The sequence below is a fragment of the Nematolebias whitei genome, chromosome 5 (genome assembly GCF_014905685.2).
Source record: "Nematolebias whitei isolate Nwh7 chromosome 5, NemWhi1, whole genome shotgun sequence".
Classification (NCBI taxonomy): Eukaryota; Metazoa; Chordata; class Actinopteri; order Cyprinodontiformes; family Rivulidae; genus Nematolebias; species Nematolebias whitei.
The window spans coordinates 16,515,694-16,536,455 of NC_056502.1; the positions used below are offsets into that span (position 1 = coordinate 16,515,694).

The 20,762-nt window shown below is 41.6% G+C and overlaps 1 protein-coding gene across 1 annotated transcript in view; it reads right to left on the minus strand.

The window, feature by feature from the left end:
* Positions 1-125: 125 nt before the first annotated feature.
* Positions 126-20,762, minus strand: part of myh14 (myosin, heavy chain 14, non-muscle) — a 27,731-nt gene continuing 7,094 nt past the window's right edge. The window contains exons 4-44 of the mRNA XM_037676274.1: positions 19,660-19,816; positions 18,646-18,673; positions 17,100-17,214; positions 16,163-16,174; positions 15,129-15,221; positions 14,973-15,036; positions 14,781-14,879; positions 14,553-14,696; positions 14,243-14,457; positions 13,993-14,145; positions 12,643-12,816; positions 12,377-12,550; positions 12,159-12,273; positions 11,732-11,800; positions 10,292-10,494; positions 10,053-10,174; positions 9,897-9,966; positions 9,657-9,817; positions 8,941-9,049; positions 8,694-8,825; positions 8,378-8,584; positions 8,065-8,202; positions 7,859-7,982; positions 7,270-7,441; positions 6,952-7,164; positions 6,715-6,859; positions 6,440-6,646; positions 6,235-6,339; positions 5,937-6,089; positions 5,475-5,723; positions 5,261-5,374; positions 5,081-5,179; positions 4,789-5,001; positions 4,540-4,701; positions 4,329-4,457; positions 4,136-4,224; positions 3,930-4,053; positions 3,620-3,828; positions 3,144-3,252; positions 2,547-2,719; positions 126-1,074 (exon numbers count right to left, since the gene is read on the minus strand). Of these exons, the coding sequence (XP_037532202.1) occupies positions 891-1,074; positions 2,547-2,719; positions 3,144-3,252; positions 3,620-3,828; positions 3,930-4,053; positions 4,136-4,224; positions 4,329-4,457; positions 4,540-4,701; positions 4,789-5,001; positions 5,081-5,179; positions 5,261-5,374; positions 5,475-5,723; positions 5,937-6,089; positions 6,235-6,339; positions 6,440-6,646; positions 6,715-6,859; positions 6,952-7,164; positions 7,270-7,441; positions 7,859-7,982; positions 8,065-8,202; positions 8,378-8,584; positions 8,694-8,825; positions 8,941-9,049; positions 9,657-9,817; positions 9,897-9,966; positions 10,053-10,174; positions 10,292-10,494; positions 11,732-11,800; positions 12,159-12,273; positions 12,377-12,550; positions 12,643-12,816; positions 13,993-14,145; positions 14,243-14,457; positions 14,553-14,696; positions 14,781-14,879; positions 14,973-15,036; positions 15,129-15,221; positions 16,163-16,174; positions 17,100-17,214; positions 18,646-18,673; positions 19,660-19,816 (5,727 nt within the window). The 3' untranslated portion in view covers positions 126-890. The remainder of the gene's footprint in view (positions 1,075-2,546; positions 2,720-3,143; positions 3,253-3,619; positions 3,829-3,929; positions 4,054-4,135; positions 4,225-4,328; positions 4,458-4,539; positions 4,702-4,788; positions 5,002-5,080; positions 5,180-5,260; positions 5,375-5,474; positions 5,724-5,936; positions 6,090-6,234; positions 6,340-6,439; positions 6,647-6,714; positions 6,860-6,951; positions 7,165-7,269; positions 7,442-7,858; positions 7,983-8,064; positions 8,203-8,377; positions 8,585-8,693; positions 8,826-8,940; positions 9,050-9,656; positions 9,818-9,896; positions 9,967-10,052; positions 10,175-10,291; positions 10,495-11,731; positions 11,801-12,158; positions 12,274-12,376; positions 12,551-12,642; positions 12,817-13,992; positions 14,146-14,242; positions 14,458-14,552; positions 14,697-14,780; positions 14,880-14,972; positions 15,037-15,128; positions 15,222-16,162; positions 16,175-17,099; positions 17,215-18,645; positions 18,674-19,659; positions 19,817-20,762) is intronic.

The window sequence follows — 20,762 nt, forward strand, 5'->3', positions numbered from 1 at the left end:
TTATTGACAGCAGACTTTAACCCAAGAAATCGCTCATGCAGATTCATCTGTTAAATCCGAGACGTCCATGAATGCAACTTCAGCTCCAGCAGGAGCAGAAATATTCAGATTCACATGCTTCCCCCACGAGACTGAGCGCTCTATAACTTAGGTTCACATTTGATATAAATTACACAAATTTATGAAGCAATATGTAAAGAGTTAAGTTGAAGAAACTATCACTAATGTCCGTCTACCATCGCACTGATCTAAAAACAGAACTGATCAGCCGTAGAGTGGTGTGTCTGAAGGCTGCCGCTTTCTGAATCACCTTTGTGCCACTGGTGATTTATAAAATTAGATTTCTAATACAACTCCTCTTTCTTACCAATTATTTAAACACAGGTTTGATCAAATATTGCTCAGCAACTGCTTTTTCTATTATGCTAACTTAGAAAATATGCGCAGCTTTGTTTATTGACATTTATTTATTCTTGGAGGCTAGATGATCGTAATTTATCCTCAGCAGGCTTTTATGAAAATCAGATTTCTGTATTTATTGAACGAATTGGAAAACTTATTAGTTTTATGCATGGCACAGCTTCATGAAATCAGCTGATAAAACCTCCCACCTTTAAACCTGGAGATGTTTGATTTAGTTGGCATTAAAGAGGTGTGATGTAGAAGTTGTTAGTCTTTGTTATGTTCCAAAATAAAACCAAATTGCCTTGTTGTGGCATTATTTTTTTGTTTGTTTTGCGTATTTGTTGAGGACAAAAAAGAACATATCAGGAGGTTGTTTCATTGTTATAGCACCTGTTGTACGTGTTCGCAATGATTTAGTTGAATTTAAAATGTAGTGTGTTCGTGTCGCTCCTCCACCCCTGAGATCGAGGCTGCGTCTGTGTCGGTCACTCTGTGTTGCTGACGCTGTAGGGCGGCGGAGGGCCCAGGCTCTGGTCTGAGGAAGGAGTCTGTGAGAGTCCAGAGGAGGGGGTAGGGGAAGCAGGGGGGTCCTCCGAATCGGAGTTCTCCAGGGAGAAGTCGTCAACCAAGGCTCTGCGTCCACGCAGCGCCAGGGGCAATGGAGCACGCCTGGACAGGACGAGAGGGGTTTCAACACAAGATGAAATGAGCAAACAGATGGAGGGGATCTACACATCAGCTCAGAGATTACAAAAAAAAAAAAAAGTTAATGATTCTGCTAATACTTCTCTTAAATATTCTTTAAATACACATTTGTTTGGGTTATAAAATAACAGAAAACAGTCTGGAAACAGACAGTTTCAGTCCAAAGATAGTTGTTACAGTTCGTGTTTATTTTGTGTTTTTGAAAACGGTTTTATTATCTTTGAATTTTCCAGCGTATTCTGGTCATCTAGTCAGGTTCCTGGCCAACACAAGACCTTTCTTCCAATTGTCTCCCATTAGTAATCAGCACACCTGTCCTGGGACCATTCACTCATCACCCCTCCCAGTATTCAGTATATTCTCTTAGTTTTCTTCTGCCTTTGTCAGATGATGTTTACTTTAACGTAGGTTTCCAGTTTAATTTGTTTCGTGTCACGTTTTGCTGCCGTTCTGAATTCTTGGGTTCAGTAGTTAAAATCTTGCTTCATCATAATCTTTCCTCCTGCGGGCTTGTGTTTGGGTTCTTCTACAACCACCATTTGTGACAAAATATTAATTTTGCGTTGAGGCTTCAAATATTACAAGATGATCATTTTTTTCATAAATAATTCACAAATTTAGCTTTTATAATGCAGCGTTTAACTGTACACTCTAGCTGCATATTTTATGTTTCAAAGCACAACCAATCATTAAATCCAACTTTAAAAAAACCTCCTGCAAGCTTAGATTATTCTTTTAAACAAGCAAATGCACAAAATGAATGAACGGAAAGTTGTGCACATATTTGTTGGACACAAGCTTTAAGTGGCCTTGAGCTGGATTTAGTGTCACGTAACAACAAACTTTCAGGCTACAAATCACTGATTAACTCGTTTTTTACAAGTAGAAGAAACTAAAATGAAAATGTGGAAAAAATAAAATACCCAGATGCATTACTTGATCCGTCATCTTGTATACTGTAGTACCGCTGCAGTACAACGTGACTGACAATACGCATTATGTTGCAGTATTTATAGTCATAAATGGTTTGTTCAGTGTGAATGAAAAAAAACAAACAAAAAAAAAACAGTGATTCCCAGTTTTATGTGATTATACACAAATGAAAACACAGGTATGGATATTATGAGTTAATGAAGTCTAAATCTAATCTTCCTTCCGCTCACAGACACATACATCAATATTAACACAAAGCATCACACACAGTGACCTACTTCTCAGGTTTCCAGTCAGTCGCTGAGTGTTGGACGCAGACAGATGAGTAATGTTTCAGGGTTAGATGGACGAAAAGGGATGCAACAAAAGAGCAAAGTAAAACAAATCATATCGAGTTAATGGGATGTTAAAAACAAAAACAAAATGATGAACATGTCAACATAAAAAAAACAAAAAAAACCCAAAAAAACAATTCGTGTAGAAACACAAACGCAGCTGCTTACCTGAGCTGGGTGCGGAGTGTGGTGATCTCGCGATTCATGCTCTGACTGTTGTCGGCGAGCTCCTCCAGTTCCCTCTGCAGCTTCCTCTTCTGAGCGTTGGTGCGAGAGTTCTCCTCCTCCACCTCCTCCAGCTGCCTCTTCAGCTGCTTCAGCCGAACCATCGACTTATCCAGCTGGAAGCGAAGGGAGAAGAGCGGTGGAGGTTGTGAACGAGAGATATTTAAGAGGCTCAGGTGAGATTGGAGGAAAAGAAGAAGTGGGGGGCAGGTATTTAAAAAGACAGATTAGAGCGGGATTGCAGGATTGATAGGGATCAGAGGTCAGATTAAGGATGACAGATTGTTGTTGCTGATGTTTTGGGGGTTGAGTCAGTGTCTCTGCTCTGAGTGAGGAATTTATTTTTCATTGGGTGAATCAGTCTAATTTGAACATACAGACGCTAGGACAGGATTAGGATTAGTTTGGATTTAGCCGGATAATTCATTTCTGTTGAGGACAATTTTATTTAACACCAACGACCAGCGAGCTGAGTTGATTAAACCCAGATTACATGATTTTTCATTGCTCTCCTCTGAGATTATGAGGCTGATGCAGTACCTGTTCTCTGTACTGGTCTGCATGTCTCCTCTCGTCCTCTGCCTGCATCATCACCTCCTTTAGCTTCTTCTCCGTCTTCCTCACCAGTTTGTTGGCAATGGCTCTTTCTCTGTACGTCAGGGAACAAAGGTAAACAATGAAACCAACCAAAATAAGGGTAATATGATAATCATGGCAAAATGTTACACTTTAATCATTTTATTTTGACATTCTGCAAATTATGAAGTTTTAATGATTACAAAAAGAGATATCTTCTGCAAAAAAAAAAAAACCCACAGAAGATTAACTTGAAAAAGTGGTGAATCTGATGAAAATTTGGTGATTAACACACCTAGAAAATAGCTTTTTCGTGTTAGAAAACTTAAGATTTTTGACAACTCTAAATAATTTTAGAAAATGATCTGAATTTAAGTACCTCAAATATTTTATTAATTTAACATATAGTGTAGCCTTCTAAATAAAAACGTGTTCCTCACTGTCTCTCTTGTTCCAGCTGCTCTTCCATCGAGTCAATCTTAGCCTCCAGGGCAGCGACACTGAGCTTGTGTTTTCCTCTGACTGTTCCCTCCAGCTCCTCCAGCCGGGTCTTCAGCTCCTTGTTCTGCCTCTCCAGCTGCTCTCGAGACACCTCCGCCTTCTGGGCCAAAGTCCTCTCTCCCTGCAGCTGCACAGTCAGAGTCTCCACCTGCAGCGAGTGAAGCAGCGATGAACAATCACAATCATAGGATTGTTTTTAAAAACAGTGAGACTTTGAGGTGCCTTCGTGTGCGCGTGCATCTACCACACCTGTAGAACCGCCTTCCTATGTCTCTCTGTCAGCAGTTCGATGTTTGTCTGCTCCTCCTCCAGATCTTCCTCCAGTTGAGTGATTCGAGCCTCTAACCGTCGCTTCTCCTCAAACATCACGTTCCTGGACAAACATGAAATGTTAGTAGTACAAATACAGAAATACAACTAAAGGAACTTAAACATAAAAGATGAAAGACGCTCACTTTCCAGAGCTGTTGTTGACCATCTCCTCTGCCAACTCATCCCTCTCCAGCTGAGCCTGCTTCTTCTGCCTCTCTGATACGGCCAGCTCCTGAACAAAGACAAATACGAAGGCAGTGGAGTCAAACAAACACAGCCCTGTTATGACTCTAAAGAATTTTAAGTTTATAAGAAAACATTTACAAACCGACATACCTCAGTGAGGTGCAGCACCTCTGCTTCTAGTGTCTGCATTTTCTTTTCACTGTCTTTAAACTGTGAAACCACCTCCTCTCGAGATAACTTGGTCTCGTCTAGTTCACGGAGAACTTCCTTCATTTGACCCTGTGAGGCATTGAAGGGATGTTTTAAAATCATGTGTGCTGATGTGTACATACAGTGAGTTTATGTAGGAGTGGATTTCAACCTGTAGCCTCCGTAGATGCTTAACAGCCTCCTCTTTGCCACGAGTGGCTGCCTCCAAATGGGCCTCAGACTCCTGTAGCTCTGCTTCCATCTGCTTCTTGGACGACGCAGCCTGAGACCGCTGAGTCCTCTCCTCCTCCAAGTGGATCTCCAATTCTCTCACCTGGGGAAGTTAATAGGACAAAAAATAATCTGAATAATTTGAAGGAACAAAAAGTGGCGCCAGTTCTCTCCTCTTCATCCTCTTCACCTGCTTGCTGAGGGCCCTCCTCTTCTCTTCTCCCTTCTCCTCGTTGGCGCCAAGCTCCCTCTCAAACTGAGCTTTGAGCGCCTGCAGGGTGACCTCCAGCCTGAGCCTCGAGTCCTCCGCCTCCGTCAGCTCCTCCTCCAACTCCTGAGTTTGAGTTCGCAAGCTCTGAGCTTCTGCCTCCAACACCCTCCGGGTCCGCTCGAGCTCATGCACCTAAAGCAGAAGCAAATGAAAAGATTTGACGCACGGATAAAAATAAATAAATAAAAGCTTCCATGAGGTAGATTTATACATTTTTGCCAACGTCATCCTGCTGGTTCACAAGCTGCTCCATTTCCAGACGGAGCTGCTTGTTGATCCTTTCCAGCTCGTCTCGCTGGTCCTGGACTTCCTGCGGGCAGAAAAACGGAAGATGAACAACCAGAATCACAAATACATGACAAACATTCACTTTCTCTGTTGGATACTTTACCTGCAAGGATCGCGTCAACGACAGACATCTTGTTTCTTTCTCTCGGCTCTCTGCTTCTGCTTTGTCCCTCTCCTCAGCTAGACGGGCGCTCACCGCCTTCTCCTCTGCCAGGGACTGACAGTGCGATGAAGATAAAATTACAAAATGAAAATCCATATAAAAACGTTGAAACAATCTCCGCCTGTGTGAACGAGCAGACTCCTGTTTCCCTCACCTGGTCAAATTTCTTCTGCCTCTTTTCGAGAGATGTACAGTTCTGCCTCTCTCTTTGCAGGGCGATTGTCATGTCCTCCAGCTCCTCCCTCAGTCGCTCCCTCTGCCTCTCCACTCGCTCCTTCTCCTCCTCCTTCTGTCGCTCTTTTTGAATGGTGCTGTCCAGCTCTCTCTGCAGCTTCCTGCGCACCTCCTCTCCAGTTTCCACAGCTGAGCTCACCTCCTCCGACTGCTTTCGAAGCTCTGCGAGCTGCACATGTTGAACAGAGACAAATGCTGTTTTGACTGAAACTTCATGCAGCGATTTTGCAACCTGTACATTTTCAACTTTAGTCTGCGTTCAATTTATGACTATTTGTATATCTTCTATTTTTTGTAGTTTGATTAGAATAAAGTTGGCTGAAGTCTATGAAAGTAAGAGGAAGCAACACTTTTGCAAAGTCTGAGTGGGCTGCTGATTCACCTGCTGGGTGAGTGTTTGTATCTGACGGGCCAGCTCTTTGGCTCGTTCCTCCTCCTCCTCAAGCCTTTCCATCAGTCCGTTCTTCTCCTCCTCCAGAGCTCGGACCCTTGAGGCCAGGGTCATCTTCTGACGAGTTTCATCTTGCAGCAGTTCCTGAAAAAGTAAAACAATGGTCTGGTGACAGAGCTCAGGTGTTTTTATCAGGATTCTCCAGAAACTATACAGAAGTTCCCGCTGTCCAACAGCTTAACCCTAAAGTTACACCTGAAATAATCCTTGGTGTCCGAGTGTGCTATACCTTTGCATCATGCAGCTGGCTTTCCAGGTTGTTGGCTTCTTTAGAAAGACGAAGAGTTTTGCTGTCAGAGGAGGATAAACTGGTGGAGAGAGACTCGATTTCACACTACAAGAGTAAAAAAAGTGGAATATATTATTACTGCTGCCTAAACAAAACAGTTGTTTGAACAAACAGAGTTAGGATTAACAGTGAATATAAACTGCACCTGCAGCTTGTGCACTCGCTCCTCCCTGTCCTCCCTCTCTCTCTCGGCCTGAGCTAGACGAGCGTTGAGCTCCTGGAGCTGATTTTCTGCTCGCTTACGGCCCCTCTCGCTGTCCGTGCGGCTCGACTGGAGGCTTTTGATTTCATCTGTCAGATTCTGCCTTTCTTCTTCCAGCATAGCTTTGGCCTTTTCAAGAGACTGGCGAGACTAAAAGAGATGTACAATGAGTAACAGTGCACTTTTACCTGAATGTGTGTGTAAAGTGTGTGTCGTACTCTCTTGCTGTTATCCAGCTGCTCCTGGAGGTTGTCTATGGCAGCGCTGTGCTTCACTCTGAGCTCCGACAGCTGGACCTCGTGGCGACGAGTCTCCTCTTCAACAGCTCGCTGCAGCTCAGTTAACTCAGTCTCCCGGCGAGACCTTTGTGAATTAGGTGAAAATAGTCAATATTAATAAAGTTATATTAAACCTTTTGACACAAAAAGCCCAAGTTTGATTTGTTCTATATCTGCCTTAGTTCTTGCTGTGCAGCGGTGGTGTCAAGGGTGTCCTCCAGCTCCGTTCTCAGAGCTTCCAGCTCCTCTCCAAGGTCTCGTTTTTGTTTCTCAGCTCTTTCTCTCATCCCTCGTTCATTCTCCACTTCCTCCTTCAGCTCTGACACTTGAGACAAGGCCTCCCTCAAAGCCCTCTGTGCTTCAGCACGACGTGCACCTTCTTCCTCCAACCTGACAGAGTAAAAAACAATGCCAAATTAATAAAATAGAAATAATAATAAATAAATAAAAATCTCTCCCATTGTTTTATTTGATCATTTTTCATCCGAGACCCACCGGCCCTGCAAGGTGGTTATTTCCTTCTCCCTTTGAGCCAGAGTTCCCCTCAACTCGGCAGACAGCATGCCCAGGTCCGACAGCTGCTCCTGAGCCTCCAGTGACTCATTCTCCATCCTCCTCTTCCACTTCTCCTGCTCTAAGCGACCCTGCTCCTCACGCTTCAGACGCTCTGCAAGCAGCAATGGAAACAAAGTGATACTAACTTTTTAGTTAACACAAAGTAAACATGCTCTAAAAAAACATAATGTATGGGCTAGTCTCTATTAAATGATCCACGAAAGACAAGTTATATTTAAGAGGATTTTAAATCAGGTGGCTTAAGTCATAAACTTGTTTTGGAAACAAATCAAGTGAGAAGTATGGATATAAAATCATAGATATTAAGTTTTTTTTTTTTTTTTTTAAAGCAAACCAGCCTATATTTATTTATGAGTGTGATTATTATTATTATTATGCAAATTAAAGTCAGTCTTCAGTGCATCTTTTTCAGATTTAATGGGCAAGGCAAATGCAGAGTTCTTGATTCACCAGTCAGTTTATAACTAGAAAGGCAAGAATAACAGACAGTGTTGAGTCAAAGTCTTACCCTCTAGGTCAGCTATGACAGCCTCCTGTTTGTTCTTAAGTTTATTGAGGCTTTTGGTCTTCTCTTCCTCCTCAGTCACTTGATCTGTCACCTCACTCAGATGCTCATCCAGCAGCTTTTTTTCCTGTTCAGAGAAAACCAAGACTTATGTTAAAAACTTGTGTAAAACAGATGCAAAATTGTCAAAGTTTTAATGTGAAGTCCACCTTGGTGAGCCGGTCTCTCTGTTCCACAGCAGTCAGGAGTTCAGTCTCCAGACTCTTCACCTTGGTCTCCAAGCTAACCTTCTCAAGAAGGAGGCGCTGTTTGGCACTTTCTTCCTCCTCGAGCTGTTCTTCAAGGTCCTGAAATCCCCCCACAAGTGTTTATTTAACCCCTTTGTCATGAGCATGTTGTCGACGACACATTTGTAGGTGGTAAATTTTTTTGGGGGTAGTAAACGTATCAAGCCATAAATCCACATTCTGTACCAACTTAAAAGTAAAATCCCAAACTTTAAAAGGACAGCTTCTTCCTCACTTGTATGTTCTGCTGCATCCTCTTCTTCTCGTTGGCCAGCTGCGTACCCCTCTCCTCCTCCTCCACCAGTCGACTCTCCATCTCGCTCAGAACTTCCTCCAGCTCCTGCTTCCGATTTGCTAAACTGGCCCTCATCTCCTCTGCCTCTGCAAACAGCTCTGCCTCCGCCTGCAGCTGGTCAGCTAGCAGCGTCTTTTCTTCAACCAGCTGAAGACGACAGAGAGAGTCAGAAGTGTGATGTGATTCAGAGTAATAATAAATAAAAAAAGATTAAAAATAAGGAGATAGGCAGCAAAACAAAACAAGCTTAATTTACTTGAGCATGTTTCTTGTCCAGATCAGTGAATTCCTGTTCCATTTTGGTGAGCTTCTCACTGGCCTTAAGGAGCGCAGACTCTCTGGCCTGAATCTCCTCATCCTGTCGAGTCACCTGAAGTAAAGGCTTCACCTGGTTGGCACAAAACAAAGACCAAGCATTAAATCATAATTTGATTTTTAGCAATCAGCAAAGACAACCAGCAAAGATTTGAAAAGTGCTGAAAGGTAATTATACTCATGCGCACCTTAGTGAACAGTCGCCACCACTGCCAGTTTCTGAGTTTGAGGTAAGCATAACAGTTCCTCTGCATCACCCTCAGAGCACTCATTTGCTGCTGCTTCTTCAAAAAGGCTCTGCGGTGAAAAAAAAAACCCCACAACCAATCAACAAACTCACAAATCTCAATTCAGAACAGTGCACCACACCCCTAAACACAAAAATAAGTTCAAAACTAGCATTCCTTAAAGAAATGCGTATTCATTCAACCTTTACTTAGACAGGTAAATGAAATGAAATATTGAAATGTATATTGAGAATAACTCTCAGCTACTACCACATCAAATTATAGCTAAATACCTGTAAAACTGAGTTATGAACCTTGGCAAACGCAAAAAATGGTTATTAGTTGTGGCAGCCTTCTCGACACTAAATGATTATCAGCACTAGATGTACATCCAATGATAACTTTTATTGTTTCATTAAAATCCTTCAACTGGCTCATGAGATATTTGCTAAAACACACACACATACAGGTAAAATCACAGACATGATCGCCCATTGTTCTAAGCAGCAGGCGATAACTAAATTGATGATGTAAAGTCTACAAGTCAACAAAAACATAATTCTATAAAATACCATGGTTTCCTGTACTACACATCTGGATATTGATAATCTAATGTCAATCTTTAAAACTCAGTATTCTCCATTTATGACAACCTCATTGCTAAAGCAAAGTCTTACTTGCGTGCAAGAAATCCCCTGGCAGCGCTCTGGAAGTGTATGATGGTGTCGGTGATCTTCAGGTCTCTCTCCTCCTCCAGATGAGCCAGGACTCCAGCTCTGAAGAAGACTTTACTCTGACCCACCCTGAACAGGTTGGGATCCAGTTCCAAAGCTCTGATCTGAGTGGAGAGAGAAGTCATTGTCAGTCACCTGATCCCACACTTGCTTGAGACATTTAGATTCTGACAAGTTCTCTACCATGAGCTCTGAGGCCTGTTTGCCATCCATAAAAGTGCGAGGTATAGCATTGGGAGTGAGAATCTCATATCTGCAAGACAAATGTAAGACTTCATAAAGTGAAGGAAAAGATTTGGTGTCCGAGATAGTTTGAAGAAGGTGATCACAAATGCTTACCTCTGTCTGAATTCCTGGAAAGGAATGCGGTTGGGGAATCCCTGTCTGCAGATACGGATTCCCTCCAGAACACCGTTACATCTCAGCTGGTCCAAAACAAGTTGAGGTTCTAATTTACCAGCCTGTGAAAAAGGAAGAATGGAAGGAAGCAAAAAAGAAGACGGAGTCAGAACAGTTTCTTTGTCTTAATTTGATCAATTCTTCTCCTTTATCTTCTCATCCAGAAGTCTTGGTCTCACCCTCTTCTCGTGATTGGGGATAATGCATCGAAGGAAGTTGGGGTTGGTGTTCCTCAGCGTGGCCATCAGCTTGGTGAGAGACTCTTTGTAGAGTTGACCAACAGTTCGAAACATTCCCTTCTTTGTTTTCAGTCCTGATCCAAAAGTGACGGGCCCACTGCTCTCTCCTGATGACACCTGGTCCAAACCCACAATCCTGTCCACTGAACGGGAGCAGAACAAACAGTCTCAGTTTGATCAGTAAACATCAGTTTGATGGGGTAATATACATTTGTCAAGTCGTGGTTAGAGATTTTCTGTTTGTGTAAATGAGATAGCATCTTTATTTTACAACAGACATCAATGATTGATGCACAAATAGTAACAAATCAGATGGATTTGGAGCTCAAATGGTTTCAAAGTCTAACAACAGTGTGTATTTGTGCAGCTGGTAAGATACACACAGGGCTTGTTGTTAAGAAAGCCTTTCAAGATTAACCTGTTAGCTTTAGACAAGTTCTGACAGGCGTGTCAAGTTGGACTGAAGGGACCAGAGTGATTTATGATATTTTTTGCATGATTTTGTTGTGGCTACAACAAGCAATGTGTGGAATTTAAACAGTGGTAAATAATGAGTAACTGGTCTATTTGTGGTCACTGCTTGTTCATTATTCTACTACAAAGTGCAGAACACAGAAAATGACAGAGCTGAATACCATCATCTTGTTCAGGTATTATATGGCGTTATTCCACAGCAGCTCTGCACCATCAGATGCAAGCCCAGCAGAACCAGCTGCATTTCATTTTCCTGTTCATTTATACTAAGTTTATTTATTTTATGTTAACTATAAATTTAACAATAATTCAAAAAAACGTAAAAATGTTGCAATAAAAAGTAAAACCTTTTATTTTTGCAACAAATGCAACTAAAATGTGTCTAGGGTGTAAATTCAGGATCAAATTTCTGGCTGGCTGGTGGGTTTTGTTCAGTTTTCACTACAGCTGAAGAATTTATTGAAAGATGCCTTCAAACCAGATTACTTCTTTAACTGCTGATCCTAACCAAATGTTGAATTATCCTAACAAATCTTGTATCTTCTATTGTTTGTGTCTCTATCTTCAAGCAAAACACTTAAATTGATCCTGAATTTTGCTCGAGGCTTTTTGAGAACAGACTCTCACTCCGACATGTTTCCGTTTCTACAAAACAAAAGTGAGGATCTACTTCTGTCTAAATGCAAAAGCATGATCAAACAATCACATCACTCTTCTTTAAAACCAAATCTAGTTAAAAGAACAATTAGGAAACAGCAGAGCAACACAGTAACAGTGACAATACAAAGACCCGGAAGTAAAAAAGGAAACGGACAATAAAAACCACACCTTATTCACAAACAGTGCAGGCACAAATCAAAAGTAAGTAAACCAAAGTGAGCGTGAGGAAGGTAGAAATAAACCTACTGTCGGAGCCATTAGTCTGTAGTGTGGCATAGGAGTCAAAGAAGTACACACGAGGAAGAGTTTGAATATCTGATGCAGGGAATATCAAGATCAGGGGGATAGAAAAGGAGAGGCTCAAGTGAGCACCGTATTAGTGCAAAGGGGTAAAAAAGGAAAGAGCCAACAGGTAGAAAACAAGAGGGAGGAAGAACAGAGGAAAAAGAGAGCAGAAAGCAAAGACAAAACGACAAAGAGGGAGAAGAAAAAGAAGTGCAGCAAAGTTAATACATTTTACACCAGAAAATTGATTCATGAATCACACTTAGCAAATCAATGCTGAAACATCTTTCTGTTGTCACAAAATGTTTTCATAAAATGTAAAACTGAACATTATAAATATTCAATCACTGCGAGTCTGAAAGCGTAATGACGACTCCAGTTCTCTCACCCTCCTTCCACAGCTCAGACACAAAGTGATCAGATGACTGATGGAGAAGAGACGCCACATTGTCATTCAGAGGATCCATGTTCTTCACCAACCAGTCATCTGCCTTATAGTCCACCTGTGGGAGAGGATGGTAAACAATGAAGACAAAAAGATAAGCTGCAAGATTTGTATTAAGGAAATATGAAACATATGTTAAGAGGTAAAAGAAAAAGGAATACCTTTCCAGCATAGTGAATAATAGAGAAGTCAGCTTCTCCACGCGGTTGCTTTGATTTGAAGAATTTAGGATGCTTGCTTTGCTCAGCAGAAAGCTTATCCACAAACGTGCGGTCTGTGGCTCGAGGGAACCAGCACTCTTCATCCAGCAGGGCCAAAACACCTGGTGGATGGGCCTGGAAAGAAGGAGAATTTTTGTCTTGCCCAGAATTTGATTATCTATATTCTCATCACTTGAGAAGAGTGTATTTTAGCGTGTGGTATGTACTGGTCTCTCGATGAGGTCAATGCAAGGTTGTAGGTCCAGGCCAAAGTCAATAAAGTTCCACTCGATGCCCTCCCTCTGGTACTCCTCCTGTTCCAGGATGAACATGGTGTGGTTGAACAGCTGCTGCAGCTTCTCGTTGGTGTAGTTGATGCACAGCTGCTCAAAGGAGTTCAGCTGCAGAGGCGAGATTTAAAAAAAGAAATAAATCATTAATGTAATTTATGAAAAGCCCGCCCGTTTGCATAATTAAACGAAGACTGTCGGTTAGAAAAAAAAATCTAATTTGAAATGTCCTGTTAACAGTTAATTATTATTTTATCTCAAACAGAAAAAATCTGGGGCACATAGACATCTTCTAGCACCATTTATGATAAACATTATTCAGACAAAAGTGTTTGGCTTCATCTGTTGTTTGTTGAATTCAGGTGTTTAGTCAGGGTTTGGGACTGGCTCATTATCTCCAGTGATCCATCCACCCATCCATTATCTTTACCCGCTTATTCCATTTTGGGTCACGGGGGTCGCTGGTGCCCATGTCCAGCAATCACTGTGCGAGGGGCGGGGTACACCCTGGACGGGTCGCAAGTCCATCACAGGGCCACACAGAGACAAACAACCATTCACTCTCTCATTCACACCTAGGGACAATTTAGAGTTACCAATCAGCCTAACATGCATGTTTTTGGTCTGTCGGAGGAAACCAGAGTACCCGGAGAAAACCCACGCATGCACGGAGAGAACATGCAAACTCCACCCAGAAAGGCCCCCGGACTGGGGTTTGAGCCAAGGACCTGCTCGCTGAGAGGCAGCAGCAGTTGTGCCACTGTGCTGCCTATCTCCAGTGATGTGCAGTCTTAATACTTCAGCATACCACAACATTTTTGACTTCATCTTTTTTTTGTTAAGCACTTTGGTCACCATCACCATGGTTGTGTAAAGTGCTATAGAAGTAATTAATTAAATAAAAAACAGTGAAGAAGGCCCTTTTCTGTTCCAACATGGCTGTCACCAATGTACAAAACAAGATCTGTAAAGACACGGTTCAGCAAGTTCAGTGTGAAAGAACTTCAATAGCCCGCAGTGAGACCTGACCTCAGCACGACTGAGCACCTTACAGAGATGAACTGGAATGGAGATCTTCTCATTCAACATCAGATCCTGACCTCATAACTGCTCTACAGAATTAATGTGCACAAACTCCCACAGAAACACTCAAAAATATTGTAGAAAGCATTCAGAGAAAAGTAAAAGGGATCCATATAGTTTATGTTGGTGTGATGGTCAGGTGTGCCCAAATATCTTTGTTCAAATAGTGTATTCTACAATCAAACTATAAAGAAACAAACTCACCTGGAAAATCTCAAATCCAGCGATATCAAGGATGCCTATGAAAGAAGCTCCCTGTCTCTGTCGGCGGTCCAGAGCTCTGTTGATCCTGTGAACCAGCCATCTGAAGAGACGCTCATAAGTCGCCTTCGCCAAAGCCTCAATGGCAAAGTCAGCCTAGAAGACAATATATACACACATCCTGTAATTAATCTGAAAGTGTTCTTGTTTCTGTTCATCTGTATGGACACAAATGTCTTGAAATAAATCCTACTTGTTCTTTCGTTTGGGCCTTCTGCACATACTCTCTCCCCACTTTGATCCTCGGCGTGAGGATGGCGCGGGTGAACTCCAGCACGTTGATGCACAGTAGATGGCACAGTTTCTGAGCGGCTGTGTTATCAGGCATAGATGCCTGGTCGTGGTTCTTCTCCTTCATGAAGGATATGTTTCCGAACTGGAGCACAGCAGAGATCACCTTCAACATGGCTGAGAGACAGGAAAAGGGCATAGTAGACATTATTTACAGTCAGAACCAAATATGCTGAGTTTTTTCTTTCTCAGTTTCTTTCATCCTCTCTTACACACTGACTCCTCAGGGGTGAAGCCCATTATGGCCATGGAGTCCATAGTCTGGGTGAAATTCTCTGAATCACTCTGACCAGGGACAGAGATGGAGCCTCTAGTGAGGAAACGATATTCATCAGCACTTCCAAGAAGCAAGTCCGCTAAGAAAGATAAAACAAGAACATTTAAAACACACAAAATGTGTTGTATTTAAACTAAACTGGCATTTATTTACTTCTTCTCACCTCTAGTTTCCGCTGAAGCACCACATAATAACTGGTAAAAGATGTGAAAGGTCCTCTCATCTTTGGCCTGACGGATGGCTCGGGACTTTTCAAGGAGGTCTGAATTTTTGTGGTTATGAAAACTAACAACAAAAATTTCCTATATAGCATACAAATTATGTATACATTTACAAATGAAGCATGACAGGATACAGGTCTCAATGTTGGCACCAACAATATATCCAGCCACGTCAAAATTAATGCGGATGAATTTACCCTGAAAAAAGGAAAGAGTGGAGAGTTAAGGTTTAAGAAACTTCAACCTCTCATTATGAGTCTTTTCCAGTATTTCCAGTGAAAGGCTCTTACAAATCTCGATGAGTTGTCGTTCTTAACAGTCTTTGCATTGCCAAAGGCCTCCAGGATTGGGTTGGCCTGCAGCAGCTGCCTCTCCAGCTCACCCTGAGACACAAGAAGGTTCAATCAGGTTCACAATAACAGCTAGAATCAAAGAGAATAGGGTGTATAACCAAAATTTACCCTTTTCATTAACGATATATGTAAAACACAAAATATAATGCATATCGGTAACTCATTGCTGAAGTGCAATTTCACAAAGTGATGCATTTTATAACACTAAACAGATTTTGCAGGAAACATTTCCAGGCCGAAAAACACGACCGCTGCATCATCGATGCTAAACTTATAAAAATATTTTCTGTTTTATTAAAATTTTAGGGCTTTTTTGGTATACAAATAAAGACTTGGTTGGGAATCATTGTTAGGCTGCAGCTTTGCTACACGAGCTACACTCCTGCAGATTTCACTAAGCTGCTGCCATGCATGACTGCAGTAGTCGTGTTGCCTTTGCAGATGTCGATACAGCAGCATTAACAAAAGATGAGCATCAACAGCATCAATGTATATATATATATATAAATAAAAGTGCTGGGCAGTCATCAGTGAAGGCGGACAAACAGAAATTAAGAGGTGAGCAGTTTTATAGTGATGAAACACAAAGCAGACAAAACCAAATAGGAAATATATTTATTTCACTCCACTCATTCACACGGATTTGAATCTGCAACTATTCATCAGTAAACACATGCACTATACAGATGTTAAAGCCACCAGTTTTAGGCAGACATCCTTCAAAGTGTTTCTGTGGCTTTCAGAAGCCATTGTGAAGAGAAGCCAACCCTAAGCCCACTGCACCAGAAAAATAAAACAACAAATGAAAAGCTAGAGCCCCAGAGTACCACGACTTGTTCAGATAGAAGTAAAAAAAAAAACACACCAAAGATATGATTCTCAATTTTTTAAAGAGGTGTGCAGTAAATATTCTAAAGAAAATGATTTCCCCATAAGTAACCACCAAATATTCTAAATACTTTTATACTCACATATTGTAAACTCTGGAGAATTGTTGAAACAAATGACGTTTTTGATGGGAGGAAGGGTTACAGACAGGTGAAGGTATGAGTGGGATAAAAACAAGAAGACCAATAAGAAAACAATCACAACAACAACAAAGGTTATGTAAATGTTAAATATACAGCACAAAACTTCACAGTTAACGAGGAGCAACATCAGTAGAGACAGTAAGGGTATTATTATTACGCTGCGTTAGTAAGGCTCGTTGTGGGGTTCAGTAGGCAGAAAATAGGACAGCAAAGCAGAGTTAACTCACCTTATTCGCAAGAGTGCTGCCTCTTGTTAAGGACCTACACCCATCCATCTGAAGAGGACGGTGCAGAAAGAGGAAAATGAAGGAGGAAAAGGGCAGAATGGCAGATTGGCAAGAAATAATAAAATGGGAACGTAGAAAAAGAAAAAACAGAGGAACCCCACTTAGAGCTATATATACAGAACACCCAACTTAAAACAAAACTGAACGTTAGAATGAAATAAACTGAAATCCGACATTGTTAGAGGAAAAAATGTGAATTTTAGAGAATTAAAAGCTAAAGATAACTTGTGGGATGTTTTTTTAACCTCCTGTAAAGCAGAACCTTAGGACTGATTCTTAAAAGTTTTGTCGTGCACAGACAAAATTATAATATTGGTAAATGAACTGTACTTATACAGCACCTTTCTTACTGAGATACTCAAAACATTTTACACTACAATCTGTGTCCTCATTTACCCATTCATACAGCACTCTACTAGATCTGTACAAAGACTAATCAGTGCTTTTAGATCACATCCATACACCGATGGGACACACATCAGAGGCAATGAGAGGTTCAGTGTCTTGCCCAAGGACACTTCAGCATGTGACTGCTGGTGGAATCAAACCCCCAACTCTAAACATTTTTAGTGACCTCTTCTCTAACATACCTGCACAGGTTCCTTGTTTTTACCCAAAGCGCCACCTTTATGTGAGGAGGCAACATGAGCCAAATACTGGATGACTTTCTTAGTGTTCTCAGTTTTCCCAGCTCCAGACTCGCCTCTGTAAGAGACACAATCTTTGTCAAGTGCACAAAGACACTCAATAAAGGATCAAAATGATCAACCTTAAAATGTATGGGGATTTTAGAGGGCAAGAACACACACAGGAACAAGTGGCTAAACACACATTCATCATACAAAGACAACGTGGTGCACAATAAGCCACAAGTCTAAACACCAAGCAGGTGAGGAGAATGATGTGTTGGTGTTGGTTTTGGAGCATGATGAAAGAAAAATGAGTAAAAATAGTTGCAGTAATGACAATGACAGGAAGACATGAAGGACAAGTCTACAGGAAAGTATGAACACAGACAAATGATGAGTGTAGACAGCCGGCAGCAGCAGAAAGGTTGAACTCTGACTTTTTCATCATGTCTGGTAAAATGCTTTTTGAGTTGTTCTTTACATATTTTACACAGACTTAAGTCAGATCAAATAAAAAAATTTAAATAGATGCCTTTGATATTACTTTTAGGGGACAATAAACATTTTAAGGCTTAATCCTTGAAGTAAAGCATTTCACCTGTATGCCAGTGTTTTTTACATCATCTTGTGTTGAAAATAGAGATATTTTGGACAAACCTAAAAAAAATCCATTATGTACATATTCATGATAGCTTGCATGATCTGGTAACACTTGGAGTGGATGTTGTGAAGGATCAAACCAAATTTTGGCTCAGTATTTGTTAAATGGACCAATTTCTAGTTATTTTAGTGTTTTCTAAGAACAGCTGGCTGTGGCGGTCATCTTGAATTGTTTTGAATCCAAGAGTCAATAAACCGAAGGTGCAAGTCCATTGACGCACATCACCAGACAGTTTGCAAACAACCGGAGTTGATTCCAATAGCTAGTATTAAAAATTTTAACGCATATCTCATGTGATCAGTAAGCGTTCAGTGTATAAGTTGATCATTAAACTCAATATATGTAAAATTATTTGAGCTTTAGTAAGTTTTGTGTCATTTAAGTACAGATGGCTGTGGTGGCCATCTTGCATTGGTTTGACTCCACAACCTAATCGATTGTAGATGTACATTAACAATTACTATCAGAAAGTTAGTTTAATTAAAAACTGTTCAGTGATTCATGAAACATTTCTCTAATGGTACAGACAAATGAATACTGGTGCATGCACTCACATGGCCAAAAACACCATCGCTCCACCTTTGCCTTTGGCAGAGGGCGATGACAACAGTAAAAATTTATGAAGTAAATCAAAACATCTTGAACTGGTCCAAATTGTTGTAAAAAATCATATAGAAAAATAAATGCATGTTGGTCCTATTAGTGACAAATGAGAGTGAATCAAACACTCAACACTTTTTAGGGGCACTCCCAAGCTGACAGTGTGAGGCTAACAGAAATGCTCCTAATTCCAAAAGAGAAAGCGTTACCAACAAACACACAGGCGGCTCAGTGTACGTTACTCACGTGCAGAGGATTGACTGATCTTCTCTGTCTGCAGAAGAGAAAAACATCATAAGACTCCATGTTTGACCCAAGTGTTTTTCAGACACTGCTTCTGGATTTTAGCTTTGGTAAAGAAAGACTGCAGTATAGTTGTGTTGGTCTTCATCAGAGGTGGTTTTGAACTTATTTACAGCCTGGTAAGAAAATAATTTGCTGTTTTTTTTCCCTCCTGATGCATTAAACCTTACAAATGAAAGGGAAAGTACTTTTAACCATGACCATAAACGGGCTTACAAACCTATGACTGTTCTGTCACACATGCATTAATTATTACGGGAAGAAAGAAGCTGGTCAACACTAACTGGTTTCGCCAGGCTTCCAAACCCCACAATGGTAGAAGTCAATGGGTGGACACAGTTTGTAATGCTGGTGGTATTTGCCTTTTCAGATTCTCACGCATTCAGTTAGAAAGAATTCATACTGGTCCTACAGGTTGAATCACTGTGGTTACACACCTACGTCGTTGCCATTGCTGAGCCCCCTCAGGGATGGCAGCTGAAGACACAGCCTCATTGGTCCTGCCTTATTATTTCAGATAGACACGCAGAGGCAGAAACGTTGCACAATCTACCTTAAACTGCTTCCAAAATGTTGGCTGGGAACTTTGGGTGTCTCATTTCATGAAGTCAGCCTGACAGGCAGGGCACTAATAAGAAATACCCATCATGTGTTGGTACAAGCATATGACTCACACATTAAATGTACAATTACATCACTGGATGTGAGTTTTGTTTCAAGGAGTGTCGTGTCTACAAATCTCAGTTGTGAAAATGCAGTGCTGTCTTTTCGTTCTCACTTTTAGTGCGTTTGATAACAACCACGCGTTGGGAAAATGACACGCCTTCTAAAAGTATTCGTGACAAGGCTTAGCGAGCAAAGATCACAGAACTCACTGAGCACCAAACTGGGCTGATATGAGATGTTGGAGATAGTTACAGGCTTGGGGTCATTCACAGGTTGATTAGTGTTGATTACCTTGCAACATGCTGCGATAGGCCGCCTCAGATATGGCATAGATGTGCGGGGGCATCTCGTGGCGTTTCTTGCCTCTGTACATGTCTACAATGGACTCTGTGTAGATTGGTAGGTTCTTGTAAGGATTCACCACTACACAGAACAGTCCTGAATATGTCTGAAAAAGAAAAGGACACCAACATGGATTTTTTTTAATGCAAGTTTCTATTCATCCATACATTATCTTTACCCGCTCCTTCCTTTTTGAGTCGCAAGGGTCAGTGGTGCCCATATCCAGCAGTCACTGTGCAAGAGGCGGGGGACACCTTGGACAGGTCGCAAGTTCATCACAGGGACACAGAGTCAAACGACCATTCACTCTTTCACTCTCACCTAGAGACAGAGTTACCATTCAGCCTAACATGCATGTTTTTGGTCTGTGGGAGGAAACTGGAGTACCTGGAGAAAGTCCATGCATGAATGAAGAGAACATGCAAACTCCATTTACAAAGGCCCCCGGACCAGGATTTGAACCAGGTAACCTGCCCACTGCGAGGCAGCAGCTCTACAAACTGCATCACCGTGCTACAATTCAATTCAGTTTATTTATATAGCGCCAAGTCACAACAGAAGTCGCCTCGAGGAACTGAACAGAAACATTCATGCATATAAAAAACAAGTTAACACTATTTATCTGATGAGCAGACTGCTTTGAATTTAACTCCATCACAGAACTTTCAACTTGGAAAAACACTCAGCATCTGCCACGAGTCCCAAGTCTGCTGGGCAGAGAGCAGCTCCCACACCCCCAACCCTTCAGTGTCCCACTCTCCTCCTGAGCCTTCTTGACACTTGGCCTCTATGAGGATAGAAGACAAGGCTACTCATCCTCCTGTGTCTGAATGGTTAGACAACAATACCTCACATCTCTGTGTCTCCATGGGGGTCAGTGAGAACGCTCCACCTTCCTGTGTCTTTGTGGAATTTTGGCCATGACTCCCCACCTGTCTCAGATCCAGCATCTGCTACTGCTCTGGTGAGTTGAGTCTCAAGATCCTGGTGATTCTAAAGCCTCTAGCTGCAGCGCCCTCGGCCCCATCGTCTGCTGCAGCGCCCTCGGCCCC